Consider the following 24,951-nt stretch of genomic DNA (forward strand, 5'->3'; position numbering starts at 1 on the left):
TGGCAAGACTATTAACTCGTGTAATTTTGACAAGATTTTTTTTGTAAAGATGGATAACAAGGATATATCCCATCCGTAGCCTGATGGACTACACCTGATGCAACTCTTACCATGCGGCTAATACCATCATTCGTCCCATGTGTTTGCTGTCCATCGCCGTCATATAAAAAAAAAGAAAAATATTAGCCTAATATAGGTGAGCTGTTGTTTACACTAAATATTGCGTAAAAAAGTAAAAACGCGTGCCAAACTGAACAAAACATATCAAATATTCATTTTTACGGGCCACCGCGCACAGTCGACCGCAGAATCCCTAAATCTCGACATCCGTTGCTCCGTCCGTAGTCCGTAGCGGTTGCGTATGTTGAACACTGAAGTGAAATTTTGCACTTTGTGCATAGCTAACGCACGTTCCATTGACAGATTATGTCATGGCCTTAATCGCTCTTTTGAACATAACAAACGGGTGCATTTTGTATATAAAACACATATTTTGTAAATGTAAGTTAGGTCGATCGAAAATATTGAAATAACTGATAATCTCTAAAACTGCGGGCTTCTCCACCTCCTAAAAATAAAGTAGTGCAAACGAATGCAGTCGCAATTTTGTCAGCTAAAGTAGACGGCGGTATATGGTACCGTACAAAAGGCGATTACCAAATTATCAGGCGCTAACTTTTGTCAATTCATTTACCATAAAACATATGGCTCCACGGAGTCTCCTAATCCGGTTTTCTAAGTTGCGGCTGCAATTTTTGCATCATTTTAAGCGGCTTAATATTTCTCAGTATGTATTTACATGTATTTGTGGAGTTCCATTGAGCGTATTCGTGACACGGATAACTAGCGTCACCGTCACAGCAATATTTGCAGTGAGCGCGGCCGCCAAGTAGGTTGCGGGCGCTCGGTCACCGGCCAAGTCGCGCGGACGTTATCTGATTCATAGTACTTTTTATATTGGATGTAAGTTCTGGTCTAGTATAACCTGAGCTCTACACCATAACAGGGAAATCTTTGAGCGATTGGACCGCGGCCTTTTAGTCGACGATAGGTACGACATTGGAAGGACAATGCGCAATATCTGCGTGGATTCAGCAACGGTATTTGCGTAAAAAGTTAACGTGGAGCACAATTTCTAATAAGTTTTATAACAATCTTTATTGCTTTCTAATAACGACACAATGCAATAACGAATCTAGTCCCTAGGTATAAGTAAATCGCAGACACGTAAAGGTGGAGGTTCGGGCCGCGACAGAGACAAGCGACCGAGACAGAAGACCGCAACCGGAGACCGCGACCATCCGGTCTCTGTCTCGCCGCGAACTGTCGCTTATATGTTGCCTATGGTCAAGTGACGGTCGCGGTCTCCGGTCGCGGTCTTCTGTCTCGGTAGCTTGTCTCTGTCGCGGCCCGAACCTCCACCTTAAGTATAGAAATATGTTATTTCGTGTCTGTTTTTTGAATTTCTTTCGATGCATGTAATTATTTTCACGTATTGGTGGCAGAGAAGAAAAATGTAGTTCGTTCTATATATCATCTGAAGTAAAAGTACAATTATAGTTTAAATTAAACTTATTACACGATAGTGGCCACTCCACGCTATTTTGCTTGAGTTAAATCTGGAATCTGTACTTAATCGGATATTAAGTACCTATAGGGCATCAAAAATCACCTTATTCTGGTTACTCAGAAGCAATTCGCTCGCATTATGAATGAGAGTTCTGATGGCGGGGGCTATTCTCACGACAATAACACTCAGACGCTGAGAAAACACAAGTCTAGCCCTAAACTCGGACTTCGATTAAACTTGATTGTAGCTCGCTATTCTTGTTCTAACTTTATCGTTCTAGAGGCGATTTACTAAGCTGTAGGTAGTTTATATCTAAACTCTTTAACGTGTGTCTGTCTAATCTAAAGCCTGCTACTAAATAGTATAATAAAGTCTCAATAAGATCATTGTATGTCTAGTTGTCTAAATTAATTTACATTGACAAATACATTCTTCGCGTGTGTGTTGAAAAACCAAACTACTTTGTAACATCTTCGAGCTTGATATAAATATAAAAGTCTGAATAGCTGGAGCTATTTCATGTTGTATAATACATATCTGGGGAACCGACGGTTGTTCGAACGTATGCCTAATGTAAATTTTATGCAAACAAATAATAAACAATGTGTATGTATGCAACAAGACTTACGTTTGGAGTATTTTTTATATATTGTGAATAAACGAACCGAAAAATCTTCACTTTTCAAAGGACCTATTTATGCGGCAATTTCATCAAATCGTAAATAGCTACCGAATGAACGGTTCAACGATTCTATTGTCGAAACAGGGAAAATATTTTATACGCTAATATAAAAAGGTTTGAGAATCGACCACAGGGCTAGGAGTTCAACTGTATGCGTTTGGCGCGACTTGTTCGAAGATATATCCGAAAACCAAAAAACAACGAGAACATAACTAGATACAAAACTCTTCGTCCTAGGGTGGTTACCTGGTTTAACTGTTTGCGATACCTATGTATCATCTCGCCTCTATAGACGCGCGTGCAGAGAACCGCACAGTTTTTTAATAAAGATCGTGCAGAAATTGCTTAAAGCCATGACCGTGTAAACCACAACAAACATGTACTCGTAACTGACCATTGTAGAATGAAAACTTTGATCAATGCTCAATTTAGTGTTTTGCTATTAATCATTGTTACTAAAAACTGCTGTGTGTAGTCGACTTAAATGTAACTTTAGTGCTTATAAGGGCAGGGCACATTGTGCACGTAAGAAGCGTAAGAAGGATCGCGTAATATGAGGATGTGTATTATGTGTATTGTATAATGTTCGTTCTTGCTTTATATAAGCCAGCTGACGAATAATTTGCAACCCAGACAATCAACTCTGACAAACAACTAACATAATTAACTAGTCGATAGTACCGTCCATGTTTCGTCTTGTTTAATTGTCGTGTTTACCAGAAAAAAACCAATAGTAAACAAGTTATGTGCATTTTACCAATTCCTTATTTTATATTATCTAAGGTACCGTAAAATGGGGTGAGTAGGATGAAAACTGAAATTCAAACCTCGATAACATTTTATTTTTACATATGAAAACTGAATGGTGTATATAATAAGTGTTCCGGACGTTTGTATTTTAGTTTTTATTTTATTTTGGGTAGTTCCATTTCATAACTTTGACGATAAAGAGGAAAACCCACCTCACCCCGTAGTGCCTCGTATTTGGGGTGAGAGGGGTTTTCATACAAAGGTGATTTTGGAAGATTGTTGGATCGATTTTTTTTTATTATGCGAATTACTATAGCTCCATTTTAAATTGAAATACATTATTTTTGTAGCAGTAGCCTTAAAATCCCTTCTCACCCCCCTCTCAAACCTTCTCTCCCCATTCATAACCCACCTCTCCCCGTGAAACCTACTCACCCCGTTTTACGGTATTTATTATTTCGGCGACTAGAAACTTACTACAACATGGTTTAGATAGATAGATACATAGAATACTCTTTATCGGCACACCTTAGTAAAAAGATACAAAAGAAGAGAACAATTTATTAAATGTAGAGGCAGACAACAGGTGGTCTCATCGCTAGAAAGCGATCTCTTCCAGACAACCTTTGGGTAGCGGAAACAGAGAAATAATCGAAAAAGTAGGTGTTGTAAAAACATGATTAAGCCTAATACGTTTACACACACACATACACATTGAATAATTGGTTTAGTTGACGATACTAAAAATATACTTCAATAACAAAACAGTGGAGTACCAATGAATCTATCATTAGACTAGTATCTCTCGTGCAGCCGACGACAAACGTTTCGATTGAGTCTCCACTTTGACAATTTAGTCTCAGGTACGACATTCATGCGGCCTATTGCTCCCAATGCTCCCCACGATCTGAACCGTTGACCTTACTTCATAAACAGATGGGTATCAGTGTAACGTTTGTTAATGTGCGTGAAAAGTGACAAAGTGCTGTGATTTGTGAATTTGAAGAGGTCGGTGTGATTTAAGACTGATTGATTATTTATTTTGGCAATTTGTTAACCGATTGAGTTTGATTTAAATATATAGGAAGCTTAACTTATTTGTTTTATATCAGTGCAATCGTAATAATCGATTATGATGTGCTTTCTTTCCGTTTAACGTACAAACACTATTATTGATATGTTTACAGGTATTGTAGGTAAAACTGGTTAGGTACTTATCGAATCACTGATTTTATATGAGTTCTTCTGGATATAATATAAATATCCACTAGCAAGAACTCATAAATAATTTAACTATCTTAATTACAGCTACAAAGCAACCAGATACCTACAGTAAACATATGCAACTACCATCTACGTGCTCATTTTTGCCGGCTGTCCAAGACTGGAGGAGGGAGCTGCATATATGTTAAATCCGATATCCCCTGCATGGAAAGGAAAGAAATAACGGACTTGTCAGTAGAATCCCAGTTCGAGGTATGTGGTGTCGAGTGCGTAGGACTGGATCTTATAGTGGTATGTGTGTATAGACCGCCAAGTGGTGACATATTATTTTACTTAGATATGTTAAGTAAATTATTAAATCTTAATTCCATTCAAAATTATAATGTTATAGTAGTTGGTGATATAAATATCGACATACTATTAAATAATTCAAACTCAAAGTACTTATTAAATATTCTTAAGCAATGTGGCCTCAGGCATCTAGTAAACACACCTACCAGATTAACCGATAACTCGGCCACTTGTATAGACCATGCTTACTCAAATATAAATAAATCTTACATTCAATCTGTGTCCTGTTATAACATGCACCTATCTGATCACTTATGTATTCACTTGAGCGTTAACATCAACATTAAACCTACCTTCCAAAGTGGTCATGTACTAAAAAGAACTATTACTGTACAACGGAAACTAAACTTTACCCAATGTTTAGAGACATATGACTGGGATTCTGTTCTAAGGAAGACAATATGTCCCGGTAAACAAACCGAATTAGTCATGAATGTCATAAAATATCACTATGAAATATATTTTCCATTGAAAAAACATCAAATCAAGAATAATGTAAGTGTGTGGGTCAATGATTCCATTAAGAAACTTCGTAAACTTATTTATAAAAAAAAATGTATATTATCGTTAAACCCCGATAACGCTGAATCCCGTGCCAACCTGCTCTGCTTAGAATCCCAATACTGGTCGAAATTGAAAGAAGTTCGAAGTAGTTTTATTAATAATAAGATATCAAACAGCAGTGACGATATGTGTAGGAGCGTCTGGCGCGTTATCTCCGCTGAGACATGCAAAAATAAAAAATGCAGTGCACTCGATGTACTAGTCAGTAAATCACCTGGTGATTCCCCCGCCGCCCGCGCCGCGCACGCCGCCGCTCTGCTAAACCGGTACTACATAGATACGAATGTCAACAATGAGCCGCCGTGCGTTAACGCTGCGCTGGCATATCTCTCGCTATATTTACCTATTACCCCTCATCCGTATCATTTTGAGCCGTTTACCCTTAAGGAAATGATCACTGCATGCAAACGAATAAAAAGAAAGGAATCGAAAGATATCAATGACATGTCAACGCGGACCATAGATTACCTGCCCCCGACCGTTATTTCACTGTTACTTTTACTGTTAAATAATTGCATCTACGCCGGAATTTATCCCGACGTATTGAAACAAATTAAAATTCAGCCTATTTATAAAAAGAAAGGGGAAATGCACCTGCCAAAAAACTATAGGCCAATATCATTAATACCTATATTATCAAAAATCTTTGAACGCTTAATTAGTGATAGAATAATGAAACATATTATGTCAAACAATCTTTTAAACCGCCAGCAATTTGCGTACCAGCCAGGACGGTCTACCACAGATGCGGCGCGCGAAGTAGTGGATCGAGTGACAGCGCATCTGGAGGGCGGGCGGCAGGTCGCAGCGGTATTCTGCGACTTGTCGCGCGCCTTCGAGATGATCGACCATTCACTACTTCTCGCCAAGCTCTCACGTTACGGATTTACAGGTAGTTTCCACAGTGCAATTGCGTCGTTCCTGGGAAATCGAAAACAGCGCACCTACGTCCTCAATACGGGGTCGGATCTGGAACCGATTGGTGACTGTGCCGTACCCCAAGGATCGGTTATGGGAAATAACCTGTTTTTGATTTTAATTAATGACATTACGACTGCCTGTAACGAGCCGGAATATGTGATCTTTGCCGACGATACGTGCATCATAGTTCATGCTGATGAAGTGGAAGCCTTGAAATTAAAGCTACGCTTAGTCATGGAAAACATGTCGCGGTGGTTCTCTTCCAACGGTATGTTATTAAATGTGGAAAAAACTAACATTATACATTTTAGTTTAAAAAAGAAATACAGCCCTCTAAATATTTCAACCACCAATAACACCATTGTACCTCAGGTAGACTCAGCTGGGTATCTGGGCTTCGTAATAGATTCGGGGCTGACATGGTCGTCACATATTGACTATGTATGTGACAAACTGTCCGCCGCTTGCTATGCACTGTCTAGACTCGCACCCACCTTATCTCCTAGCAACTTGAGGAAAGCATACTTCGGTTACTTTCACTCAATTTTAATTCAAGGGGTCGACTTATGGGCAACGTCTGCAAATCGTGACAGGGTTTTTAAGATTCAAAAGCGAGCCTTGCGCGTTATAGACCGAAAACCGTTAGACCATCACGCTAAAGACATATTTAGACGTCATAAAATCCTTACTTTACCAAGTGTTTACATACTGACTGCTTGTACATACATTCGTAGCAACCTACATAACTATAAAACATACGGGAATTCTACCCAAAGACCTACACGCAGTCGGCACCTGTTGATGCCCCCGCGCACACGTCTAGCCAAGGCTCGCGCGGCTCTCAGCGTTGCGGGAGTACATCTGTATAACTGTGTTCCTGAACACATAAAAAAACAGGATAGTAATGCCTTATTTACAAAAAAACTAAAATCATTCCTTATTGACCTTGCGTGCTACAATGTAAACGAGTTTCTGGAAAATCATCATTGATCCTAACACCATGTAAATTAAAATAATATAAGAATATGTACCTATGCATCCTCATGTACCTAATAATGTGTTAACAACATAATAATTTAATTTTTATTTTGAATATTTTGTATTTATTGTTTGACATGTAAATGATATGTACATTTACGAATAAATCATCTGAAATCTGAAATCTGAATTAAATTCATAGCTTCTCAATATTTTTAAATTTCTCAATAAATAAATAAATAAATAATAAATATTATAGGACATTATTACACAAATTGACTAAGCCCCACGGTAAGCTCAAGAAAGCTTGTGTTGTGAGTACTCAGACAACGATATATATAATATACAAATACTTAAATACATAGAAAACAACCCTGACTCAGGAACAAATATCTGTGCTCATCACACAAATAAATGCCCTTACTGGGATTCGAACCCAGGACCGCGGCTTCACAGGCAGGGTCACTACCCACTAGGCCAGACCGGTCGGTCGGTGTTTTTATACTTGCAATCTCGGTATATGTACAGTCAACATCTCAGTAGTAGGTAGCGGATGAGACTGCGTTTCAAAAATATTTACCATATTCTAAATTGTTTTACAACAAGTAATATTTTTATGTAATATTTATTGATTAATAAACCAACTGTACTAGTATGTAACCCAATTAAAAGTTTGGAAGTTACTTATGAAAGCCGACTGTAAGCTATTTGTACATTTATAGAAGGTATATAATAAAAGTATTGGAGTTGTTATATTCATTATGCTGGCTATAACAACATTTTAAAAGCTTATTTGTAGAAGTAACTGTAACAATTAAAAATAAGCTTTTTAGTTATTTGGATTTATTGTTATTAAACTTTATGACTACTGGAGGATTTAACGCCTCCTATATTCTGTACACTTTTGATTTTCATTTTGTTAAAAATTGACTAAATAATATTTCTTCTGCCAAACTAGTTTATTTTGTACATAAAGGCGTAAATATTACAAAATGAACAGTTGTTATTTAGCTACAATTTATAATAGCAAATACAACTACATACATTATATCACACTTATGTAAAAATGTAATTTCTATGTTGTTATGTCTGCGAAATGTATTTTTCTTATAGGTAATCTGACCTTTGCGATTCCGTCTGTAGGCCAAGCGAAGGTGATTTAGTGAGGACAAGAACACCTAATTATAGTTTGGATTCAGTTTCAAATGAAATTAATACATACGTAATTAGATCTAAATATTGTTTATGCGTGGACCATTATTAATACATCAGTACTGGGAAAAATGCTATTGGTTTTAGAAGTTAGTTTCGGAGTTAGGTGTGTTTAGGGTTGGCACAATATAGTTTTTTACGTGAATGTTTAACAGGCTATGAGTTGAAAATAGTTACACATATTTATATAGTTTCCTTGGGGAAAACATTGTCTTAAGGCTAAACTATCTCCCATTTCTGTAAAGGTTCGTCGTGCTGTTCCACCCTGAATACAAGCTGAAGACACAATTCGCATTTATTATTAAAATAAACTAATTATTTAATATACAATGTAATAAATTACCTGAAAGAGCTTTTTTCTGAATCCCCGAACAAGGGAGCTTCATCGTATAATAAAATACTGAACGCAGAAGTCTAAATTAGTCCCGTGGGATCATAATACTAACATTATTAATCTGAAGGAGGCGTACGGCCTGAGGAAGTGCGTACACAGCTCTCTACGGGGCTTTTACTCTCTGCGCTGTTACTTTTAACTACGTCACTATTTATTGCTCTCAATGTGGACATATACCGTAGTCAGTTTTCAAGTTTATAACGCCTACTGGAACCAGATAAAGTTTCTTTACATGGTAATAATATGATCACGAAACATTATCATAGCAGTACGGGGAAAGTCCCACTCAGCAGTTGATAAGAGTTTTAAACTAAGATTCAAGGAATGAAAAGTTCAAACTGATGAAAAGATCAATGGCACAGCACTGCCCTATACCTACATATACGTGTATGAGTATGTAACGAAACTGTAATAGGTGTACCTATTAATGGAGATTAGCACAGAGATTGACAAAATTATTGGCTACTGAATAATTAAATAATTCCGCAATTCGACTCGATTCTATTTATTTATAATCGTTTAGCTTTTACACTTTTGTAAATAAAGCTTGCACGATCTACCGAACATAATGCATAAGACTGAAATAGTAACGTCATGAAACTTAAGACTTAGTACTTACGTACAACAATATATGGACACGATATTATCTATCAAATATTTTGCCTTTGGGGTTGGCGTCCCGGAATGCGCGAGGCATATTGGGGAGTGTCGCTGAAGAGGTTTATTGCTTTTCTTGAAATATTTTGCCCAGGCCATTTCTGTACTTTTTTAAATGAAAACGGCGGTCAAATAATTAAGTTTTAGAATGGTTATTCAGTTTCAGATCAGTTAATAATACTAAAGAAAATCTGATTTAGTGTACGGTTTAATTTAGTCATAATCTAGTGATACGTAAGTATAAAGTATGTACAGTAACTTATCTTTTTGTCAAGCTATTACAAAATTGTACTTTTGACGCGTAGTCTCATGCTTTATTTGTGATGCTTGCTGATGTACATGCATATTGTAAAAAGCGGCCAAGTGCGAGTCGGACTCGCCCATGAAGAGTTCCGTATTTAGGCGATTTATGACGTATAAAAAAAAACTACTTACTAGATCTCGTTCAAACCAATTTTCGGTGGAAATTTACATGGTAATGTACATCATATATTTTTTTTAGTTTTATCATTCTCTTATTTTAGAAGTTACAGGGGGGGGGGGGACACACATTTTACCACTTTGGAAGTGTCTCTCGCGCAAACTATTCAGTTTAGAAAAAAATGATATTAGAAACCTCAATATCATTTTTGAAGACCTATCCATAGATACCCCACACGTATGGGTTTGATGAAAAAAAAATTTTTGAGTTTCAGTTCTCCCCAGGTTCAGGGAACCCCAAAAATGTATTGTTTTTTTTCTATTTTTGTGTGAAAATCTTAATGCGGTTCACAGAATACATCTACTTACCAAATTTCAACAGTATAGTTCTTATAGTTTCGGAGAAAAGTGTCTGTGATATACGGACGGACAGACGGACAGACAGACATGACGAATCTATAAGGGTTCCGTTTTTTGCCATTTGGCTACGGAACCCTAAAAATGGATATTCTACTACAAGGCGCGTCTCTGTTACATGGAAGTAGGTAAAAATAGGTACTTAACCATTTTTTCAAAAGCTCTGACTGTTGTTATAAAACAAGAAATGCTATAGGTATAATGCTATAGGTACATCTTTTGTGAACACTCTTTGTAATTAACCCATTTACTTATTATTTAATAGAAAAGTATTTTTGTGATATCACACACGACGAGGCAAAGGAATCGTAGAATGGTGAACCCAGTGACATGGAAATATCCATTCATTCGGAATGATTCGGCTCGAGAATGGACTTGCGGTTTCGATAAAACGGCAATATAATGGATAACGCCGTGTAAAACGATTCTATCGCGATCAATGTCTTGATAACCATGATTTACCTACTTACCCCACGGAATAAGCCTGACTTAGTATTCCAGTTTGAAGTTTGTTCGAAGTATTATCGGATTTAAAACACCTTTTAGTTTTAAAGTTCTACTTTTATTTTACGGGCGGTCGTAACTCTGCCCGTGGCGTCTTCATCATAAATTCGGAACTAAGTATGGAACCCTTTTCATAAATCCTGTGATGAAGGTTTTCGTATAACAGTTCCAACAATAGAGAATTTTTGGGGAAAGCTACTTGACCGATCTCCATACAAACGAAGTTTGCCAAAATGAGGATTGTGACTTATATTAACTGAGCAAAGATTTAGTAGTTAAGTATATAATTATCATCCAAGTAACCCATACTGACTTGTATCCTTAACACGCAATAGTATACAGTCACAAAATTAATTAAGTATCAAACAACTGGGACAGTCGGCCGTAAAACTGGCAATAAGGCTGAGTCCTCGGTGAGGTGCGTCCCGAAGCGCCTGTGCTCTAATTATATGACCCACGGTTGAGGTAGGTCTTTGGTGAAGGCGTTTGAAATAATTTAATGCGTTTTAGAACCACACCTTTAGTAATATAAATGAAACGTTACGTATTCTAGAAATGTGTATTAGGTCCCTATCTAACGAAAGAACGACGGGTCATGAAACTCATGAAAAAACCCAAGCCATCGGTGACAGAATTAACTAATCAAGTTCAGTCTGCGTAATCGGGCCGTACGGAGATTTTGATTATAATTTCTTCTTTTTCATTTTTCTCAGACAGCCAAAGACTGTGTTATTAAATGCCAACAATATTGGTACAGTACCTTAATTACGTGAGGCAGGTTTAGCAGACACAATACAAAAATCATTAAATCAGGCTTCAGTACATATCCTTAACTTTCAGGAACAAAAGATCATAGTTCTGTATTTTTCTCTATTTCTTTAATAAATACAGTAAGTAGACCCTGCGATTACCTATTTACATTTTTTTTATTTTTTTTAAACATGTTCGTAAAATATGGTCGTAATTCAATTCCACAATTTTAATTATAAGTTAGGTTAGGCGGCTGCTATAATAAACTCGTTAAACAAAGTGCAAACTATATAACTAGAGCACTGTAAACTATTTAATATTCGTGAGATCGCTTTAAAAAGTTTATATCGAACGTTTGAAAAGTTTAAAAAGGTTTTTTCGTCCGATATTAGTTTTATCGCCGCCAGTGGGACGTTTTCCGTCGCCAACTGACTCCGTAATAAGAGTTCCCGTGATTTACGAAACGGCTCGAATGGCTGATTTTATTTTCTTACGAGATTAAAAACATTAAACGTTATACCTGTGCTATTAAAGGCTTGTGTTAACAAAAATGTATGCCGCCTAAATGCTGCTATATATTAGGTTTTACCCTCGAGGATTGTGATATTAAACTTTTACAATCGTTAGGGACATTCTCGTTGAAACGGATTCTCTTTTTTTTTCATGTAATTGGTTGAGGCAGAACGAGAATGGTCTTAATGGTCTGAATAATGAAAATGTCTGACTTGTAGTAGCGAGCCCTGAGAGCCTATAGTTTATTAAAAATTCTACATCGTATGAAAATTTACGAAGTTATGTTAACATTTTGTGTGATTTTTATTTATGTTAGAATAGGTAAGCTGTTATAGGTTTATTAATGAAAAACATAATAACTATTAATAAAATAAAAACTTATAAATAAAAAATTTGGCCTAGGTCGTGTTATAGACATTTTTCCATCATCTGTACATTACGTAGGTTAATGTAGATTACGTAGATTAGGTACCTACACAATTACATCTATTCAATTATATAGTACATATTTGCTGTTCTTCGAATACCAAATACTGTAATTAATATAGAAATTTGCTGCAGCTAACATCCATGTCAAAGCTTTTACTTAGGAATACATGTATTAAGTACCTGTGTCATAATTAATCAGCCGTTTCATGTTACGTAACCCTGGCTTGTTCGCTGAATATGAAAGTAATAAATAAAAATATATATTTTTCTGCGGTGGCAGCAGAGTTCGCAGCGAGCGTTCCCAAGTGAGATGCCGCAGTAATACACAGCATTTTCAATGAGCACTATGCTGGCTATGGCTACACCTAGCAGCCATAGTTTTTTTAATATTATTTATACCCTTTTTATCTACAGAGAGTATTTATTTTATACCTAGGAGGGTATACATATGTATGTCGGTCCGTCTTGACAAAAGTACATCCAGCGTCACAATCGGTCTACAATTGCAAGTAAAAATTTAGACTCAACATATATATTTAGTTAAATATATATGTTTCACCTATGTTAATGATATTTACAACAACGCAGGGCTTTGAGCATTCGATCCTCACTCATCAAATATTATATGATACAAAGTAGGTAGGTAGTATACTTATCTAACTCTTCTTAGGTGAGTGCTTCGTGTTAATGTCCAATCAAAACCGGATTTTTTGCAGCAACCGAAACCGAAGTTCAGTTTTATGTTAGTTTCGGCCGAACGTTCGAACAATCTTATAGGTTTCGTCGCGGAAGAAAGCTTCGGCAGTTTTTTAAGCCGAAACCTGCTAAAACCGAAACTGAAACCAAAATTTCGGTCGGACATTAAGTATGTGATGACAGTATGCCAGTCTTTGATATTGGTGCTCTCGCTTTATCCTATCACGTCGCCGCTTCAGTCAGTACAATGCAGAAGCGAAGTAGGTATCCTATTTAATAAGTGCAGCTCAGCCTTACTAACGTTAATTCAGTAGTCGCCTACGCCGATGCCGCGGCGGGACTGCGAAGGCGTCTCATTTATTCATTCCCGATCAACCCACAGTTTTACTAGTTTAGCATTTTGCCCTTTTATTGTATTCTCCCGGGGGAACCTTTCGTCTTGAGATTGTAACAATATATCTTTTACGCACATAAGATCAACTCTAACGTTTACAATATTTAACGCGTAGGTACATAAACGAGCTTAAGTATATACATATTATATACCTACAGTCGCCATCAGATGTATTGGAGCGGCGAATGAACTATAATCATTTTATTTTCCCTTATACTATTTTGAACACTATGAGTTTTACAGGGTTAATTAACTTCATTTACTTTCCTGACATAAATCTTAGATTGGTTGCTTTGTCTTAGTTGATTAGCTTGATAAATTTCATCTACCTCATTCCTACCAATTTTTTACCTTGTATTATAATTATACCTTTAAAAAAAAATTGGTTTTCCTTTGTTTCAATTATCTGCAGATATAAGCATAAAAAATGTGTAGGTACCAAGTTTTCCAAGTTTTCAAAAGTCTTAACCAGGTTACTATTTTTATTTCAGTACCGAAACAAGCTGAACGAGCAACAGAACGGCAGGCTGTCGGCGCAGCGGGCGGCCCTGGGCGCGCGGCAGGAGGAGATGCGAAGCATCGACCGCCGCGTGTCCGAGCTACAGGCGCGCCTGCTTCGGAAGCGAGCGCTCAACCGGCAGCTAGCGGCAGCGCACCGACAGCCGCAGCAAAGGTGAGCGACATTGACAGGCTGCAGCAGCGAGCGCTGCACGTTCGAGGTACAAGCGCGCCTGCTTCGGAAGCGAGCGCTCAACCGGCAGCTAGCGGCAGCGCACCGGCAGCCGCAGCAAAGGTGAGCGACTATGACAGGCTGCAGTAGCGAGCGCTGCACGTTCGAGATACAAGCGCGCCTGCTTCGGAAGCAAGCGCTCAACGGCAGCTAGCGGCAGCGCACCGACAGCCGCAGCAAAGCTGAGCGACATTGACAGGCTGCAGCAGCGAGCGCTGCACGTTCGAGATACAACCGCGCCTGCTTCAGAAGCGACCGCTCAACCGGCAGCTAGCGGCAGCGCGCTGACAGCCGCAGCAAAGGTGAGCGACATTGACAGGCTGCAGCAGCGAGCGCTGCACGTTCGAGATACAACCGCGCCTGCTTCGGAAGCGAGCGCTCAACCGGCAGCTAGCGGCAGCGCACCGACAGCCGCAGCAAAGGTGAGCGACATTGACAGGCTGCAGCAGCGAGCGCTGCACGTTCGAGATCACAAACGCGCCTGCTTTGGAAGCCAGCTTTCAACCGGCAGCTAGCAGCAGCACACCGGCAGCACAGCCTGAGGCTGTATTTAGTATTGATCGTCGCGTGTTAGAGCCCGAGAAATGAAAACAACGACTGAACGTATCGCCATTGATTTAGAGTGACATATTAAAATCATAAAAAAATACTAATTTAAATATCTGTCATTATCTATATCAAAACATAAAGGAGTTCGCAACATCCTCCCACCTTTTGGGCAAGAGGCCCAAAACCATGCATTCTCTAAATAAATGGCGATACGTTCAGTCGTTGTTTTCATTTCTCGGGCTATATTGTTAATGTTATTTCCTACATCCTTCTTCGGAAGCGAATATTCAATCAACAGTAAGAGACAGCGTATCATGCGACAACTGACGTATCTCTCAGGGGACGCACTAACTAAATAATAGAACGAATTTACACCAAGCGAGAAATTTCCTGTATAAGTACCAAATACTTACGTTGTTAAACACTCAACTAACTAAATAAGTGGTGCGGTTTCTAATCAACAATTGCATCTGCTAATGACTAAACTAATTTCAAACTTCAAAGCTAAGCATTTCCTTAATGAGATATTATTTTCAGCTATTTTCTGAAGTACTACTACCAAAAATGTTCTCCTAATATAATATGACAATAACATAATCTATGATCAATTGATCACTGTCGCGTTGTCGATTCCAGAAGTAAATATAATTATATTTTTTGCTCGAGATCATAACATTTCACGTAAAAATAGAGCTAAATGATATTAAAATCCCCATCTTTGCGTGTATATTTACCTATTTACACAAGAAAAAGCTTCATAATACGTCTCAACTAATATATAGCAAAGTTACTAAGTGTGGTTTATCCCTTAGAGTGGTTCTTGTACCTAACTAACACTTTTACGGCGCATTATCGGACCCCTTGCGTTGTCATGAGCCATTACGAAAACAAATACTGTGAAGTGAAGCATTCGACCAATACGAGTATAGTTGCGTCATGCCAATAAGGGTGAATAGTTAATATGAGAAAGTTTGCGATCAGAGCCTTAGTATATAAAATATGCTTTAGAATGAACATCGAAAAGTTAGGCAAAATTAAGGGTGGGGCGACTCCAGGGAAACAAGGGGAACAAAAAGAACAAACGCTAGTATAGGTAATAAACGCAAATGTCATAATTATTATGATCATACGAACATAGTGGAAGTCACACAATCACAATAGCTAAGTATAATTCGTTTATAATTGCGAACATTTGGCATAGGTAATATTATTATGTATTATAAGATTTAACCCATAGGCAGATTAGATTATTTTTTTATCATTTCTGTACCCAAAAAGTCAGTTACTCCATAAGCATTTGTAACAACAGTACTGGTAAATTACGATTTTCATAGTTAACATAAATTACTATATTGGTTTGAAATCTTATTCCAATAACTTGTCAAAGACAGTCAATATAAAATGCGCTCCGCGACTTTATCCAATCCATTTCAACTTCTTCTAGCGTGGCTTGCAGCTGTGACCGTGTTCTGAATCGTAATGAACTAATGAACGACTAATCGTATGCATTGGCGGACCGCAAAGGTCCGTCTCGCTTTGAGGAAGTCTATTGAGTGGGAAATTCGCAATATTGCGTGTTTGTAAACCAATGATGACTGTGACGAAGCATGTAGAACCCACAGGGGTGCCCATTTGGAGATAATTGAACCCTTTATCCGTCTGATCGCATCTGCAACTACAAAAATTGGGCAAATATCGACTTCGTATGTAGCCATGAGTACTTTATGTGGAATGTACATAAAGTGTGGATTCGTCAGGTACAACTACAGATGTTTTAAAATACAGGACTTACGAAATTGTTGAAAATAAAGTAAGATAATGAATGATGTATTGGACCGCACGTTACGCTAGAGATCTTTATTATAATTATGGAGAAGTGAGTTTTCAATTCATCGGCAAATTTGTTAGCTGTTGAATTTGTTTTACAACTATGCATTTATATTATAAAAATTAAAGAAAAATGAGAGACACCGAAAGTGAATAAAATATTTATATTGCGCTTTCTTCAATTAAAGGAATACCACTATTTACCATTATGTTACTTTTTTCGAAAGGGCTAACCAATCCCCACTCAAGGCTTATAAAAAAAAATGCTACACCATGCGAAGGGACGTCAATGTCAATCTCTGACACGTTGTTGGACCATCACTGTCCCTTCATGCTATCCCTAATTCCCATACTGTCCTCAATATGACGCAGGGCTCATTTAGACGGTGCGAGAACTCGCATGCGAGTTTCATTACATTGCGTCATTTGATCGGTCGGCTGAATTGAGGTAACCTCAATGATCCGCAATGTACCTAAAATCGTATACGAGTTCGCGCGCCGTCTAAATCAGCCTTTAGGTACGGAAATTACTTTGACGTCGATTTATATCAATTCAGATTTAGCAAATGATCGACTCGCGAGCTGGAACGTCCATCTATCATCATTGATGCCCAGGTCGTTTATTATCCCCATTAGCTCGGGATTTTTCGATATTTTTTTATTGGCCAATCAATGAAAAGTTTTGAGATTTATAATTTTATAGGCACGTGTAGTAATTTTAAATAGGCGTAGGATCTATTAGTCAGTCAGTTTTCGTATAATAATAAAAATAAATAAAATGAAAATAGCCTTTAATACTCAAGTTTTGTAACATTAATAGTCTATCTACTTAAAAAATATATCTTATCACTATACAATTATATATTACTATTTTCTAGTTTCCATCGACAACTGCAGCTTGTCCTCCGACATAGGCCTCTTCCAAGTCCTTCCAGGTACCGCGGTCTCTTGCTTTCCTGGGCCAGTTCACTCCGCCTATCCTTTTAATATCATCTGACCATCGAAGAGTAGGCCTTCCTCTCTTCCTTTTGTGCCCCCTTGGGTACCACTCTATAAGGTATTTTGTCCACTTATATATGGCTTCTCTGATGATATGGCCAGTCCACCGCCACTTCTGTTGCTTGACCTTTTTAACCACCCTCCCACACTTTGATCTGGCTCTAATTATGGACAATTTTACTCTGTCAGATCAATCAGATCAGTCTAACAAGGAAATTGAAAAACGAATATCAAATGCATGGAAGAAATTTTGGTCACTAAAAGAGGTTATGAAGGCGAAAGAAATACCAAGCCAGAAATTTAAAGTTTTTAATATGTGCATTGTACCACTTTTCGTATAATACCAGAGCGGAAAATATCGGATAATTTTATTAGTTTAATTGTTTTACAAATCTGCTCCTTGTTATAATAAATATAATTAAATGATACAAACAAGATTGTATGTTATACCTACCAACTATCTTTTACAACAAATACATACGGATGACATCGAATGCTATTTATAACAAAACAATACACTCGGCCTCCGACAAATTGTCTCGTAAATCAGAATGCTCTGCGATATATGGCTATGCCGTCGTACGAGCCAAAAGGGCTTAAGTCTGCTTGTCGTTTCATAATTCATAAGACTTTTGTATGACGGAATGCCATAACGAACTGGGGGTTCGGTTACAGATGTCGTGAGCCAAGTCCGCTTGTGCATATTTGATTCAGTTCTGAGAAAAACATAAATAGGGGCACACACTAAAACGACAATGTTCTTGAAAAAATATCTATAGAAATGTGAAGAAGTTAGGTAGGTACAATATAATTATAGCTCTACAGCTTACTTGATATAAGAGGCTTAAACATATCAAATCGATCACCTTCGTATTCTCCCCCGCGTACGAATCTTTAATCGCCTTTTAATTCATGCCAATTTTCTTGTGGTTTTCTTGGAACAAGTAGCATTTTACTTTTTTATTTGCAGAACGTCAAACCAATCGTCGATGCAGCAGTTGTCGGGGTACCCCGGTGCGCCGAAGGGTCAGCAGGCGAGGGGTAACGTGGCTGCTGTAGAGCCCTACAACCATGTGCCGCACGCACCTAGCCTCACGCATAACTCCAATTTTCAAGTAAGTTTAACACATTTACAAATATCCAGTCGGTTTATGTCAAGGTAGTCAGACAGGTGATAATCATTTACATTTTTTCAGGGAATGAAGCAAAACGTAATACAAAACAACGTGCCATTAAAACAGCTAACGCAAAGTGATAATATGCAGAGTCATTTAACGCAACAAGAAGCACATTATCTACAGCAGAAGCAAATGATCAACCCGCTGTACAACGGCTACCCCCACCTACAAGGGCATGAGTACCAGGGACAATACCCCAAGCACGATACCTACAGTCACGTGCAACAGGGAATCTCCAACGCGTACGATCAAAAGTCCATGTTCGATCATTTAAACAAACACAATGAGTATTCCAAACAACCTCAATACAGCCCTAATAGTACAAGTAGTTCTAACAGTAATCAAAACGGAAAAGAACTCAAAATTAACGAGCAAGAGTTCTTACCGGAATTTGCAGCCAGTAAATCAGATCCAAAGTACCAGACATTGCCATATAATACAAAATTCCCTCAGACTGGTAAATTAAAACAACCGGAAGTTAACGGAAAAAATGATAGTCAAGAAAACAAGAATCAAGCCAATATAAACGTGAACCATATGACTGTACATTCTACGCCGTTGTCGGTTGTAAATAAGAGTCTGGCCACCCCACTAAGTCAACACGAAACAACATATCAGCAGGAACATGCATATCAATTGCAGAAATCAGATTCTTCTAATAGATGTAACCAAGAGGGTAAAGAAAATCATACATATCAACACAATTCTAGGCTAAGTCAGAGTAATAGTCAAAGTAATGATGGCTCGAAGAGCAGCGGAGGGAAAAGTTTACAGGGTAACGTCATGAAGGGAAACTCTCCGAGCTTCGCGTCCACTACGACCACCGCTAGCAGTTCTATAGGATTTGGAGTAAGTTCACCCTTAGTGTCTAACAGAAATTTCACTTTATTCATGCATTTTATTTCGCTTTGTCACTTAGATATTCATTCACATATCATTTGTAAATACCATCATCATTCATTCATTCCAGAAACCCGTATCGAGTGTAGCCCCCACATCGGTTCAGGTCTCAAGCGGGAAGCCATCACCCATATATCAAACATCCTCCACAAAGATTCAACCCGTCCAACCGCAAACCGTCCAGACCCAAAGCCTCGCACCCCCATCTAATCACATAGTTAGTAACACGGTCACTTCCCAACCCCAGATTGTGAGGAACTCCGCGTCAGGGCTTTCGAGCGGGACGGGGAGTAGCTATCCCGGCCAGAACTCCTCGCAAAGCATCTTGTTGTCCCCTCCGCAAAGCGCTAGCACGCCTCTCTCCACGCCCGACGTGAGCGGCGCTGACAAGTCTCCCAAACCAGCATTACCACCAAAACCAACGATAAAGGTACGAGTAGATGAATAGTCGTATTTTATTTGCGCTTCTGTGCTTATTTTATTTCTGCTATCAATGATGGACATATGTGCTCTTTAAAACGTGTCGAACTAGGTGTCCTTATGCCTATTTTCATTTTACAGACCCCACCAAGACAGTCAGTGAACAACGAAGCAGCGTTCAATCAAGGTGATACAAACATGCCCACAATTCCTGTTCCGGACTCGTCCAACGACAGCGAATCACAAAATCAAAAGGAACTTAGTAATGGGAGCAGCAGTAATGAAATGATTATAAAAGCACGTCCACTAACGATTAGAAAACCCCCGCTGAGTGAACAGCCTAAGCTAAGGAACCATACGAATTCTAAAAACGCGGTTAGCGTCAGTATCAACCGCCGAATCGAAATGCCTCCAGCGTTTTTATTCCCAGAAATGGATCACTTAACTTTAGATTCAGTGCCTATGGAAATGCAGAACGGCCTAAAAGAGAAAACGAAAAGCAAGGATGAGGTAGATAAGCTAATGAATAATAACATATCTATAAGTTCTAATGAGAAAAGTGAGGATAAGGACAACGTGTTGGATATAGCGGAGCAGATAAGTTCTGTCGATTTGAACGGTCAGGATTCTCAGAGTTCTGAGAATGTGCTGAGGCGGTCAAAGAAAGGGAACCTGAAGCAGGGCGGGAAGGCGCCTTTGGCGAGGCGAGTGAGCTTCGATCCCCTCGCGCTATTGCTGGATGCCAGTTTAGAAGGCGAGTTGGAGCTTGTCAAGAAAACTGCAACACAGGTTTGTTACATTTTACATATTAACCCTTTGACCGTCAAAGACGTCAACTGACATGTGCGGCTACATCCCAATATCAACTTACGTGCATTCCGACAAGGTTCACGATGACGCGCCGCACACGATAGGCGTGGCATTCAAAGGGTTAGTCTCAAAATTATTTCTAATGCCAGAGCATATTTAAAGTTTATTTGGCTAGTTAAATCTTGACAGACTACTGATAATCAGATTAACTTTTAATTTAGTTAAACGAAACCTGACGTTATCTACTAGTTGGAGGTTGGAGAATTCTAATTACACAGAGTGGAGGCGTACAGTTATCTAATGTGGTCCAATGATTCCCAAGGAGCGGACTCGTCGCAAAAAAAAAACACTGCACTACTTTCACAAAGAAGTGCATGCAATTGTAAGCTTTATAACGGACACTGTAAGTACATTATAGCGAAACGGCGACCATAAACTTAAAATCCACTGTAGTTCATTCGTTAATTGTATATTCCAGGTGCAGAATGCAAGCGCTGCAAACGACGAAGGGATCACAGCTCTGCACAACGCCATCTGCGCGGGGCACTTTGAAATTGTCAAGTGAGTACCGCAAAAAGTTACTAGATGGCGTTACATGTAAACTATGTCTCAAGGGATGTAGCTTTGTGTTGGTTATGGGTTTCAAAGAAACAGGATCTTCGTGGTTCCTATTGTTTCACACAGATGGCGTTTCCTTTACGATACATTATTTCTAAAATACCTACATGGGATTTCGTTATTTTCCTAAAGCGCCTAAATCTGCCTATCGCTACGCGGTAAATAAACCTACCCAAAAATTATCGCACCACCGTCGTGTTGTGTCTAGATACGTTGCGACTATTTGGGACTTGGGACCCCTTGGCGAGGCAAAGGAGCGTAGGTACCTTTACCGCACAGTCCTCTCTTCACATAGATACTATCCATAGGACCTTATTGTCGATGGCGCTTACGCCGCTCAGCGTATTTATACCGGGGCAGCGTTAATAATGGCGTAAGCGCCATCGACAATAAGGTCCCTTTCCATAGATAACGTCACATATATGAGGGCTGTATCGTTTTCAGGTTTCTCGTGGAGCTAGGTTGTGACGTGAACGCGCAGGATTCAGACGGATGGACGCCATTGCACTGCGCGGCGTCCTGTAACAACCTGCCGATGGTGCGCTTCCTCGTCGATAACGGTAAATACCGCCTTTGACATTATTGCACTCACTTCTTCGACAGCATTTCGCTCTCGAGCTGCTCGTACCATGGCTATAACTGCGAACCACTTCGTTTGTTCATCTTTTTGTCTCTCTGTAGCTATAATAGACGACAAACGATCGTTCCGATCCGATAGGGTAATAAACCGAGCTCTATCGCGCCTACATATTCAATTTTTTTTTATAGAATATGTAGGCGCGATAGAGGGGCAGATAACGAAATGTTGATTTTCGGTGTTCGTAGTACGCTCCCAGACACAGACTAGTACAGTGTATATAATAGACGCCATACCTATTTAAATCAGGGATCGTTACTTTGATATTTAAAAATGCTATTTAGGTGACGAACTGACGATAACTTTTTACTTACCTAAAACATCGCAGGTAGAGGTAGTTGGCCGAACGTTAATTGCAATTGACCAATAACCAGTACAAATTGAACCGCAAACCGTAACGGACGGTTACAGTTTACGGGTCAATTTATAATGGTTATTGGTCAAAAATGGTCAACTGCTTTCACGTTTCGGTCATCACTGTACAAAGAAAAAAGTTGTCTTATCGGTAAAAACGTGTATTGAATATGCAATTTTTGAATCTTCAGGTGCGTGCATATTTGCAACGACGCTGTCCGACCACGAGACGGCGGCCGAGAAGTGCGAGGAGGATGAGGAGGGCTTCGACGGCTGTTCGGAATACCTGTACAGTAAGTCAATTGACATTATACTTAGTGGGATTGACAATAAGGTTCAAATTTAAATAGTTTTGTAGAACATTTATTTTTTATTTGTGTTAAACCTAGCTTTGTGACAAAAAAAAACTAAAGGCTTCGTCACACAGGCGCGTTTTCTGGGCGGGGCGTGAGCGGGGCGCGCCGCTTTTACATATAAAACGCTCACGCCCCGCCCGGAAAACGCGCCTGTTTGACGAAGCCTTAATAGCGGCAACTTATCCAAGTGAAACCTTTTTTGAGAAGTTTTATTTTTCCAAATCTAATAGGAACGTTAACTAACCCATGTTGGGTCGTGTCGGCCGAGCTGAAGCAACAGCATCTCGTTATCAACTTTTGAAGTGAAAACTTTTTTTGGGGGGCTGTGCACTTTTTGAGGTGGGGAAAAAATGTTAAACTCGAGACACCGTAAGACGGACACGTGACCTGATCGAAAAACTGAGTTTTTCTTTATTGATTTAAATGCCATCTAGTGAGTTTCGCTCTAACTGGTATTAATATAACTAGAGTACTAACAGTGATGTGATTTCAAGTAATTAACGTTAACGCTAGATGGCGTTAACCACAATTATACATAGTGCATTATGTAATAGTCATTGAGTTTCCACTTCTGCCGGCACTCCCTGAGTGCAACCCGTTGTTTTTTCATTTTTCTTTTGTTAAACTACTTTTTATCTCCAGGTGTCCAAGAGAAGCTAGGCATAATGAACAACGGCCTGGTGTACGGCGTGTTCTCGTACACGGCGGCGCGGCCGGACGAGCTGTCGTTCGAGACGGGCGCGCGGCTGCAGGTGCTGCGCAAGGGCGACGACAGCGAGCGCGAGTGGTGGTGGTGCCGCGACGATAGCGGCCGAGAGGGATACGTGCCCAGGAACCTGCTGGGGGTTAGTACTACCACAGAATAAATAATACTACTAGGTATCTACAGAAGGTTCACTCTCCAAGTGTAAGGCCTGAATGGACGCTCGAGTTGGGCGTGCAGCGGGGCGGGGCGTGCGGCGTGCATGTTAAACAAATGCAAACTTATAGGAGCGGCCTTAGATGTAGTGTAGGGACGCCCGGCCGGAAGCAGGCGGGCTGTCGATCGCGTGTCGCGTTCATTCAGCCCTGTTCTCTGGAGTTGGAGCTGCAGGTTACTGTCCCGGCGGCATTCCCACACTATTCTCCTCGAATCTTCTTGTTTTCCTGCACAGAAGGACATCTTTGAGTTCGACGTCCTTTAGTTCGTGTTCTTTCAGTGTGTCTCTACCGAATGTATTATATCGCGGTGCCGCGTACATAGTACATTATGCTAGTAAATGTAAGCTAGTCTCCTCCTTACCACAGTGTGGGCAGGAGGCGTCTCTACTAATTTCCATTATCTTAAGGTGTCTGTTGAGACCCGTAATGATACCTGTCAGTAGTCTCAGACTGCTCTTACCCAGTTTCAAAAGATACCTGGTTCTCCTGTGGTCTAAACTTTTGATCATCATCTTCGACTGTCTACACCCAGTCTTTTCTTCCCATTCTCTCTGTGCTTCCATCTCTTTTACCTTCTCTATGACTCCCTTCGTGACATCCGCTGACATAGGCATAGCCGGTTCCGGGCCTATATATTCCGTCTCCGCCCCTATCCTCGCCAGCTCGTCTGCTTTCTCATTTGCCGTTACTCCCTGGTGTCCTGGTACCCATGCCACCGTGACACTTCTTTGCTTGCCTATCAAGTTGAGCTCCTCTCGACATTCTCTCACGAGAGAGGAGGTGACTGATATTTTCTTTAGTGCCTTTAGTGCTGCCTGGCTATCTGTGTATATTACGACAGCGCCCTCTTGCTTTACACTCTTCTTGATTATGCTTGCGCAGCGCGCTATAGCACATACCTCTGCTTGGAACACGCTATATAGCATATCTGCCCAGTGGTACTGATACTTTCTCCCCGGAGCGGCCTTAGTGCACGCTGCTCAAATTACTCCTGACCCCGACGCCACGCTGCACGGCCCGCCGAACGCTCCGCTTTGAGCGTTCACTCAGGCCTTACACTAACACGCGTCTATTACGACAGATATGAGATAGCGTTGCTTGTCCAAAGAGTGGGGTCTTCAGCTCGATGGGATATCTTAACGCTTAACGCAATAGAATATGCGATTTTTTTTGTTGTGACATTCTACGTACCGGCTTACTCGGCTTACGGTAACTTTCCACTATAT

General features: G+C 39.6%; 1 protein-coding gene and 1 long non-coding RNA gene across 2 annotated transcripts in view; one reads left to right on the forward strand and one right to left on the reverse strand.

Moving 5' to 3' along the window:
- LOC134653487 (apoptosis-stimulating of p53 protein 2) overlaps nt 1–24,951 on the forward strand; it is a 93,157-nt gene that overhangs the window by 67,859 nt on the left and 347 nt on the right. Inside the window, exons 5-13 of the mRNA XM_063508857.1 lie at nt 13,918–14,099; nt 18,502–18,646; nt 18,728–19,558; nt 19,680–20,039; nt 20,171–20,818; nt 21,318–21,400; nt 21,902–22,017; nt 22,640–22,741; nt 23,447–23,649. Of these exons, the coding sequence (XP_063364927.1) occupies nt 13,918–14,099; nt 18,502–18,646; nt 18,728–19,558; nt 19,680–20,039; nt 20,171–20,818; nt 21,318–21,400; nt 21,902–22,017; nt 22,640–22,741; nt 23,447–23,649 (2,670 nt within the window). The remainder of the gene's footprint in view (nt 1–13,917; nt 14,100–18,501; nt 18,647–18,727; nt 19,559–19,679; nt 20,040–20,170; nt 20,819–21,317; nt 21,401–21,901; nt 22,018–22,639; nt 22,742–23,446; nt 23,650–24,951) is intronic.
- Nucleotides 7,253–24,951, reverse strand: part of LOC134653495 (uncharacterized) — a 240,076-nt gene continuing 222,377 nt past the window's right edge. The window contains exon 2 of the long non-coding RNA XR_010097260.1: nt 7,253–7,392. This is a non-coding gene — a long non-coding RNA (uncharacterized LOC134653495). The remainder of the gene's footprint in view (nt 7,393–24,951) is intronic.

This window comes from Cydia amplana, chromosome 13, assembly GCF_948474715.1.
Source record: "Cydia amplana chromosome 13, ilCydAmpl1.1, whole genome shotgun sequence".
NCBI classification, from domain to species: Eukaryota; Metazoa; Arthropoda; class Insecta; order Lepidoptera; family Tortricidae; genus Cydia; species Cydia amplana.